Source organism: Ambystoma mexicanum, chromosome 3p (assembly GCF_040938575.1).
Source record: "Ambystoma mexicanum isolate Mex_15411 chromosome 3p, UKY_AmexF1_1, whole genome shotgun sequence".
Taxonomy (NCBI): domain Eukaryota; kingdom Metazoa; phylum Chordata; class Amphibia; order Caudata; family Ambystomatidae; genus Ambystoma; species Ambystoma mexicanum.
Window position 1 is genome coordinate 10,765,352 of NC_090925.1, and position 10,190 is coordinate 10,775,541.

The 10,190-nt window shown below is 46.7% G+C and overlaps 1 protein-coding gene across 3 annotated transcripts in view; it reads left to right on the plus strand.

Moving 5' to 3' along the window:
- The window catches only part of LOC138580069 (vitelline membrane outer layer protein 1 homolog), a 246,364-nt gene extending 236,588 nt beyond the window's left edge, over positions 1 to 9,776 (plus strand). For all 3 annotated transcript variants that reach the window (XM_069650319.1, XM_069650318.1, XM_069650320.1), the window contains exons 3-4: positions 7,931 to 8,043; positions 9,340 to 9,776. In XM_069650319.1, coding sequence (XP_069506420.1) covers positions 7,931 to 8,043; positions 9,340 to 9,634 — 408 coding nt within the window. In that variant the 3' untranslated portion in view covers positions 9,635 to 9,776. The remainder of the gene's footprint in view (positions 1 to 7,930; positions 8,044 to 9,339) is intronic.
- The last annotated feature ends 414 nt before the right edge of the window (positions 9,777 to 10,190 follow it).

The following is a 10,190-nucleotide window of genomic DNA, read 5'->3' on the forward strand; positions in this document are numbered from 1 at the left end:
TACTGCCCATTCAGTTGAAGACTTTTTGGCAGTTGGTCATTGCCCCGAGGATATCAAATGGTGGGCTATAGAAAAGGTACAAGGCCACAGTGCTGAGGTGGTAGACACTAGGTTGAACATTTGTGAGCAGTTTTGGCTGTATCAAACTGATAGCAATATTGATGGGCTGAATTTACAAGATGAATGACAGGCATTGGGCATTGAAATGTGTCCTTCTTGTGGATGCAGCAGCCAGGTTGATGTATGAAGGGGAAACATGATGCAACAATTCGGCTTTTCGAAAATTGCGGTTTTGCCTTATTGAATTAGAATGTTTTATTCAGCAAGGCACGTGCTGCCGATGGATACAAACGTGGCTAGTGCTGCTGCCTGTTCAGTGTGGGCTGCATCCTTCCTACGCGCATGATAAAGCATGCAATGTTGCCATGGGAACGAACGTCAGGCCCGGCGGATGAATGCAGTGACGTCATCAGGTGAGAGACAGCTTTTCCTATTCTGTAAAATGCTCTGAACTCTCAAGGAATGAGAGCGATGGTCTGCAGACGCGCCACTTGGGAAGCACTCTGTAAGAGCATGAGTCCAGCTAAGAGCTTGCTTGCAATATCAGAGCAACTTCTTTGCGTTTCTGTTCTAGTAGTACGCATGGGGACCTGGCCGTTTGGTTATTTGAGCTATTATTTCATTTCAGCTAGACAGATGGCAGCCATGTGCACTGGGAGACGAAGTGGACAGTGTATCTACGTCCAGCCTTATTAGGGTTTATTTGACATCATCGTCTGTCATCCTTATTGAATTATTATGGAAAGATGGTGGTTTCTCTTATTTAGGTAATACTATCATATGTTATACCATACATAAGGCCAGGTCTGATGCTCAAGATTACATTACTAGTTAGTTAGGGCTCTTTTGGATATTAAGAGCAGTTTTTAAACAAAAAGGAGCCATTGGTAGCTTGTGCAAGTGGATCGCGAATGATCTTTTAAGTAAATATTTTGCCATGCTTGGGGTGTGGCTCAGAGTTGGCCTGGAGGGTGTTGCCAAGACAAGATGGATGCATGTTCTCTGATATGTTCACCTGGAGAATGACATGCTCAAGATATATTCTGCAGGTTTAATAGAACCGGTTGAAACTGATGTTATTGTCAATTAATTCACCCAAAAGTTTAAGCCTGTACAAAAAACTTAGAGGTATGTAATTGCTAACTCTACCTATAAATTGACCTGGCACATAACAGTGTGAGTTCTCATTAAAGATTACTATTGTCTTTGCAGCTTGCACAGAAGGTTTTTGGTCCTGAAGAAGACTCTCTATGTTAGTGATGTGTTCACTTCAGAGTCGAAACTAGCTATGGAAGGTTGTCGATATATTGTCAGATGGTGACACTTAAGGAAGCTGCTAGTAGACCATAAATGATTATGGACAACAGTAAATTATGGACGCTAAATTGTCCTATGAAGAAACATTAAACCACTATAGACAATATTTAAAGTGTAGATGATGTATTGTCTTATGGAGATACTTGTCTCGGTTGAGAGCTGGAGCACTTGGCACTTTCTTGTGGCATTTGTATGTAATAGTGTATGTAACAGTGGAGTTGGATGATTGTGTGTAGATGTTCGCACAGTGGTTGTGAGTATGAGAATGTGCATGGAGTGGTGTATGTGACTTCAGTGCATTCAATGAGGATATTGAGCGAGTGTTCAGTTCTGTGTTTGTTTACATGTTTTGAATTATTTGTGTACCTATCATTGTACATTTTTTAAAATAAATTAATAAATGAAGATGACTTTTCACCCACGCCTATGAATTCAGGTTGTCTTTTTATAGGAGATGACATATTCATTATGGTATATTAATGAAAAATGAATATTTTCTTTCTAAGTATTTTTCAAATAATTACTCACGTGACACCTTTTTGCACTTCATTTGTAGAGTGGGTGTATGACATGTTGGAGTGGGTGAACTATTGGCGGCGTGATCTAGGGTTTGTAGTGTGAGGAGAGGTAGTCTAGTGACAATGTGTCACAGGTCTCCCCCCTTCTCACCTGTCTGTATTGTTTGCTCGTCATCTTCGGAGATGTCTTCTTTTGCACTGTTCGGGATTTATATAACCCCGTGCGTGGGTCCTTGGATTCCAGCGTGCGGTCATGACCCAGCTCCAGGATATGCTCAGATGTCCGGGACAAAGACCAGGAAATAATAAGGTTCGCACTTGGAGATCCGAATGCAACGGAAATCCAGGATATGCAAAGGTAAGGATAAGGGGAAGGAAGAAAGAAGAGGAATTCAGGGGGCCGGGAACCAGGAATCAAAAGTAAGCGCTGAACGAGCTCCGGTAACACACGTCCGACTACTGCAAGCGGTCGCTTTGAGACGTGCAGGGCTGCGGGGGCGTGTCTGCTTTGTAGAACATAGAGCGTACAACGCAGAGACTGGTAAACAGCGTTCCGTGTTCAGCGGCCATGTTGGGAGTACTACTGAGTTCAGTCCCCTATGGGTCAGGGACCACGAAGTCCAGAAGGGACGCGAACAACGGTTCATGACAGCATGCCTCCTCTGAAAGCCAGCTCCTCCGGGTTTACCCGGATGTATAAGGTGGTATCTTTGGAGCAGTCTGGGGGCATTCATGTTTGAGATGGGTTCACAGGTGCGTTCACTAGGAGGGTACCCTTTCCACTCTGTACCTGGAGTCACATATTCTGCAAACCTCATATTCTATCTGATCATTCACAATCACAGGGGTAGATCTTGGAGCAGTTCGAGAGGACTGGACGTATGGTTTCAACAGAGAAGTGTGAAAGACCGGGTGGATCCTCTTCCAAGATTCTGCTAGTCTGAGCCGAAAAGCCATTGGGTTAATGACTTCCTTTATGGAAAATGGGCCGTAATACCAGGGAGCCAATTTATTTGGTCGTAGGTGTCGGGGTAGAAGTTTGAAAGACAACCAGACATTATCACCTATTGAGTATGAAGGCCCTGGCCTTCTTTTGGAGTCAGCATGATGTTTGACGTCTTTTCGGGCCTTTTCTAGGTGTTCTTCTGCTTCTTTGTGTACGTTGATAAGGGTTTCAATCCAGGAGTCAACTGTAGGAACTGGGGTAGGTTGTGGGAGAATGGATGGTAGAACCGAAGGGTGGAATCCTTGACTACAGAAGAAGGGACTGGTTTTGACAGCCAAGTGATCCGAATTGTTGTAGGCGAATTCAGCCACAGGTATTAAGAGTGACCAATTGTCCTGGACCTTGGTGGCAAGACAGCGAAGATATTGTTCCAGAGTTTGGTTTACGCGTTCAGTAGCTCCATTGGTCTGTGGGTGATAACCTGAGGATAAGGCACGTTGGATTCCCAGTATGCGACATCATTGTTTCCCGAACTGGGATATGTACTGGGGTCCCCTGTTAGATATGATCTTGGAGGGTAGCCCGTGGAGTCAGAATATATGTTCCAGGAACATTCTGGCAAGTTCAGATGAAGATGGCAGTTTATATAAAGGTGTAAAATGAGCCATGTGAGTGAACAAGTCAATGGTAACCATGATAGTTGTGTGGCCCGTGGAAGGTGGTAGTTTCACAATAAAGTCTGTGGAGATAAACTCCCAAGGTCTTGTTGGCAGTGCTGGTTGGAGCAGGAGACCTGCCGGTTTCTTGTTATCATGCTTGTTTTGATTGCAGACCGCACATGTTTGGATATAATGCTGGACATCATCCTTCATCTTCGGCTACCAAAATTGTCTATTAGACGGAGGGTGTTGGTGATGCCACGGTGTCCTGAATGAAGGGTATCATGACATAGACTTGTGATCTTTTGTCGTAGTCTCTGAGTGGGAATGACCAGGCAATTATCCTTGTATAAATATCCGTCCTTCGTTTTGAGGTTCCATCGATTATTACCATTAAACTCCTTCCAGGTTTCAGAGGACTGAGTTTGAATCTGAATATCCTCCAGGAGGTTGATTGCTTGGGCAACAAATATTGTGTGGGGAAACATCTTTGGGAAGGATCGATCTTCAAGGATTTCATAGTCAGGACGTCGAGATAAGGCATCGGCTATTATGTTGTGTGTTACAGGAACATGATGGATTTGAAACTGGTATTGAGCAAAAAAGAAGGGCCAATGGGCTTGACAACTGTTCCTACACTCCAGGGATTGCAGGATTTGAAGATTCTGATGGTCCGTGCAGACATGAACAGGGTGTTTCACTCCCAGGAGTAGAGGACGCCAATCTGTGAAGGCTTGACGGATGGCTAGTAGTTCTTTTTCCAAAACACAATAGTGGGTTTCACTAGGAGTCAAAGTGCGAGAAAGATAGGTGATGGGGTGTTCTAGCTTGTCATCGAACTCCTGTTTCAGGACTGCCTCGATGGCGTAGTTGGAAGCATCAGTTTCCACAAGAAAGGGTCGATCAATGTCAGGTTGGGCTAAAATGGTTGCTTGTGTGAACTCCGACTTTAACGGTTGAAACGCCTCATCTTGGGCTGCTGTCCAGTGAAAGGAGGTATCGTTTTTTAACAATGTAATGATCAGATGTACAATCTCCGAAAAAGAGGGTATGAATTTCTGGTAGAAGTTAGCAAGCCCCAGGAAGGATTGAGTTTGTCTTACAGTAGTTGGAACAGGCCAGGATAGAATTGAGTCAACTTTCGAGGGGTCCATTCCAATTCCTTTTGGGCTAAGGACGAATCCAAGATAGTGAACAGTAGACACATGGAAAAGGCATTTCTCGGGTTTAGCCAAGAGCTTATGTTCACGTAGACGTTGTAAAACTGCCTTTACGTGTTCTTCATGTTTCAGATGGTCCTTGGAGTAAATCAGTATGTCGTCCAGATATACAATGACGAAGAGGAACAGCATATCGGAGAACACCCGGTCCATAAAACGTTGGAAGACCGCTGGGGCATTGGCAAGTCCGAAGGGCATAACCAAGTATTCAAAATGACCAAAGGGTGTTCTAAAGGCTGTTTTCCATTCGTCACCTTCCTTTATACGGATCGGATGGTAGGCACCTCTGAGATCTAATTTTGTGAACACTACAGCTCCTCTTACCGCTTCCAAGATATCCGAGATGAGGGGCAATGGGTAGCGGTCCTTTAGGGTGCATTGATTAAGGCCACGATAATCTAGACAGGGCCTAAGCACCTTGGTATCTTTCTTGGGAACGAAAAACAACGAAGCTCCCGCCGGGGATTTGGATGGTCGTATAGTACCATTTTCCAAGTTAGTATCCAAGTATTCTTGGAGGGCTCTTTTCTCAGGTTCTGATAGAATGAACAATCCTCCCAAAAGGAATCACCGCCAAAGGTTCAGTATCGATAGCGCAGTCCTCAGGTCTGTGAGGGGGAAGAGCTTGATCTATGGCGGTCAAAAACACATCTGTATAAGCCTGGTAGGCCCTGGGAATCTGGATGATATTTGAGACAGTGAGTGGACCTTGCTGGTTCGCTTGTGATTCTTCAGAGGATCCTGACGATTATAGGGATAAACAGTGGGACATACAATGTTCTGAACCAAGAAAGAAGGGTCCTCCTGCCCAGTTGATGTAGGGGTTATGCTTCTGTAACCAGAGCATGCCCAGAACCATTGGATAATGGGCAGATCTTATGATGTCGAATTTGATTCTCTCTTGATGGTGGTTTATAGAAAGCATGATCTCTTTGGTTTGAAGGGTTATGGGTCCTGAAGAGAGGGGTCTTCCGTCAATAGCCTCCACAGGTTGCATGATGTCTCGAGTTTCATACAGAATGTTATGGGTAGTGACCCAATCATGATCTGTGAATATCCCCATGGCCCCACAATCCACTAATGCCAGAATGGGATAAGATTCTTTCTTGGAAGGCAATAGAAAGGCCTGCAGAATCACAAGGTTGTTCTGTCCCGGAGAGTTCAAGGATGGAATAGATGTGGAGCAAACATCTCTCTCCCGAAACTGTACTGCATCTAGGATCGGGAGCTGGCGTTTCCCGAACGCCGTGGAGGGGCAATAGGACACTCTCTCACAAGGTGTTTATCAGAGGGACAATACATGCACAGACCAGTGTGAATCAGTCACATCCTTTCTTGCAGGGTTATGGGTCCGCGGAAGGCCCCAAGTTGCATGGGTTCTGGGTCTGTGGTCGGGGAAGCTGCAGGCTCAGGTCTAGAAGGATGGTCTTTGGAGGCCTTTTGGAAGGGTGATTTAATTTTCTTCTTTTCCGCCTTTCTTTCCTGGATACGAAAGTCAATCTGCAAGGAAAGATCCATGAGAGCCTGGAAGGAACTTGGGCGAGCTACCCTGGCTAGCTCGTCTTTTAGCTCTTCATTCAATCCTCTTCGAAAGAGGGTGAAACAGGCCTCTGAAGACCAGTCTGCTTCCTTGGCAAGTTGTTTAAAGCGGGTCACATAGGTAAGTCCAATAAATGTTCTTGAGCACTGTAAACCTTCTCTGGGTGATCAAACATGGTCTTTAGCACTTGCACGAAACCATCATAGTCATCCAGGAGGGCGTCACCCGAATTAACTAAGGGAGTTGCCCAGGTCAAGACATTCCCAGTGAGATGTGAGATCATAAAACCCACCTTTGCCCTGGGAGTGGAGAAGTAATAGGGCTTAAAGGTGAAGTGCACTAAACATGAATCGAGGAAGGCACGAAGGGTCTTTGAAGCGCCATCATATTTATCAACTACTCCTCCCAACAACACGCTTTCCTTGGTTGTGGTGTCATGTGACAAGACCAGTTGTTTCAATGCAGCATTTTTGGCTTTAAGATTTTGGACTTCTGTTGTTAACTCCTGCATGCCTCGCATGAGGTCTTGAACTGCAGCCTCCATTTCCGTAACTGTATCAATTTGTTGGCATCTCAATCTGTCACAGGTCTCCCCCCTTCTCACCTGTCTGTATTGTTTGCTCGTGATCTTCGGAGATGTCTTCTTTCGCACTGTTCGGGATTTATATAACCCTGTGCGTGGGTCCCCGGATTCCAGCGTGCGGTTCGTGACCCAGCTCCAGGATACGCTCAGATGTCCGGGACGAAGACCAGGAAATAATGAGGTTCGCACTCGGAGATCTGAATGCAATGGAAATCCAGGATATGCAAAGGTAAGGATAAGCGGAAGGAAGAAAGAAGAGGAATTCTGGGGACCGGGAACCAGGAATCAAAAGTAAGCGCTGAACGAGCTCTGGCAACACACGTCCGACTACTGCAAGCGGTAGCGTTGAGACACGCAGGGCCGCGGGGGCATGTCTTCTTTGTAGAACGTAGAGCGTATAACGCGGACACTGGTAAACAGCGTTCCGCGTTCAGCGGCCATGTTGGGAGTACTACTGAGTTCAGTCCCCTATGGGTCAGGGACCACGAAGTCCAGAAGGGACGCGAATGACGGTTCATGATACAATGGGTGGATGTGTTTGAGTGGGTAAGGTGTTCAATAAGGTGTGGTTCCAAATTAAGGTTGGATGGCTGGGGTGGTGAGGTGCCCAGCAAAGGTTAGAGGGAGGGTTCTGTGCAGAGGTGAGGTTGGGGAAGTGGTTGGCATGTGATTGGTTGCTCAGTTTAGCTTGGGAGAGTGATGTGAAGTGGTGGGGGGTATATAGTGCTGGGCTGAGGTTGGTTGGGTGAGGTGAGTTACTAGGGAAAGGTAGTTTGGATGAAGTGGTGAGGTGAGATGCTGAGATGCGTTTTGGTGGATGTGTGCTTGAGATGGCAGGGTGAGATTAGGCTGCTGACTTGAGCTTGGACAGCTCAGTGTGGTTGGGTAGGGTCGTTGGTGTTATGTGCTGATGGGCTTTGGTTAGCTAGACCTTGTGAGGGTTGGTTGTGTGAGGTGACGGGTAAGGTGCTGAGATGAGGTTGGGTAAGCAGGGCGGTTAGGTGCTGGTGTGAGATTTGGTGTTCTTGCTGTCCGCACGCACTTCATCAGGACCTGTTGTTTTGTTCAATCTGTTTCACCATAACAGGTGGAGCACCATCAACCAGACAAGGCTGACGACACAAGTCTGAACGGGATCCGCCTGGTGTGCACCGACCCTGAATACAAAAAAGGGCACAATATTGAATCGGCTGTTGGAGGGCAAGTACATGTTTATGCTTTCATTATCCGGGTACTTGTAATGTATGAACGACCCCTATCTAATACATGTAGGTCTGGTAGACAGCGTTCTGGCAAACGTAAATCTGCTGGAAGTGGAGAAAATGTGTACTGCACCCCTTGCCCTCATTGGCCACATCCCAAAGAGTAGGAAGGGGTCCCCATGATCCCCACACAGGAGTTTGGGTCTGCCAGGCCGTGCAGGTTGACCTGAAAAAAGCACACACATATAGACAAATTGAGAGCTAGCCCATAGCTGGATGATGTTCACCTGATGTCCACCACCTCCCTGACACTGATCCGGCATATGCACACATGTGGCTCGTGCCCCACGCTAACATGACCTCATCCACTAAGCCTCCACCCAGCATTGCCGGTATCCCACACTGGGCGGGCCTGGTGCTAGTGGTAGCCTGCCAGTAGGTGGTCAAGATCAGGTGGATTCCATAGGATTCCATTAGCACAGCATATGTTGAGGCAAAATGAACCAGTAAAAGCGACTTTCCCTCGCTTTTACTCTCTTCTTCTCCTCTCCGCCTTGAAAATGTTTAATATTGCATGCAGAGGACCACAAACATGAATGGCCCCCTTCACGCACTTAATATTTAATTTAATATGGCACCGGAATAAGTGCAGCATAAGGGGTTAGCGAGTCAATTGGTCCATCAAAGGTAATATCACTTTGTCATATGTGTTGCATAAGCCTGTGTTGAACGCTTTACAAACCAAGGCAAGACATTAGGCATGAACCTAGGCCATGTATTTCCCATTGCCTTGGACATGAGGGCAGCATAACACACTCAGCGGTGAATAGCAGAGCACACGCAATGCTTCCGAAGGATGCACTGACAAAGTGTGTTGCACCATTGCAGGGGTTTGAGGCTGCGCTTGTACTTAGGTGGACAGCCCATTGTGCACTTGAAGCAGGGCGTGTGCGACGTAACAGCTGCTCATCAGACTGTCCTCCAGCCATTAGAATAGTTGTGTGTGCATGATTGGCCCGGAGGACAGTGCTGCAGTCTTCATGGTTTCAAAAACTCACCCGACTAGAAATTGCCCAAGCTTTGCAAAAATGGGTCAAGAACTGGGCAATTGCTTACCGATCTGGCCAGGGCCTAGTAGTTCCTATGTATTGGAAGGGGCAGAAGGGGGCTTGTTAGGTTCTTAATATGTCTTTATCAGATGTAGTCAAAGGGGTGAATATCACAGACTTGAGCTCAGCCCCATCTCATGCTCCCCTCCACAACAGAGCCCTTTTAACACAATGTTTCTTTGCAGGTGGGGCGAGTGGACCACAACATCATGGTGTCCCAGCGGTGTCCTAGTGTCGTTTTCTTTACAAGTGGAGTCCAAGAAGGGATATGGCGATGACACAGCCGCCAACAACATCCGATTTTACTGTTCTGGGGGGGTAGTGATCGATGGCTATGGGGGCCACTCGGGCAAGTATGGACCATGGAGCGATTCCTGCTTGAAGGGTGTCTGTGGCATCATGACAAGAGTCGAGGACCACCAAGGCTCCCAGGATGACACGGCTCTCAACGACGTCCGCTTCTTCTGCTGCACCGACTGAAGGGGGCAGAGTGCCAGAGAGGCCTTCAGCAGCAATGACATCAGACATGTTCTCTTGAACTGTTTGCCTTCAAATCAACCTTCCCAGAACATGTGTCAGTGTTCCCTTTGTGCAAAAAAATAAAATGTTTCTTTGTATTTCACACCCCCTTTTTGGATCTTTGCTCTGACTTTTATCCTGGTGACACACACCGTTGATGACTTAATCGACTCTGCTATTAACTCTTTCTCCACCATGCAGCAGAGGCTTTTCTTTCTCTCCACCTTCCCTGCCCCTCCTTCATCCATTCTCTTTCCTCCTTCCTGTAGTCTTCTCTCCCATTGTCGATAATCTCTCCCTCTTTCTCTCTTTCCACATTTGCAAATGTGCCCTGCCTGTCCTTGCCAAGGTCACGTCCTCTTTTTTTCCTGCTTGGAACACCATTGCATTGGTGCATGTCACAGCTATTTTGGCGTCAAGCTCTGCAGCCACTCTACGACACTGCCATGCATGCTGCTGCAATGTCATCATTTCACCGCTAGATGTCATCATGCCATGCAACAGGGTACACAGGTGC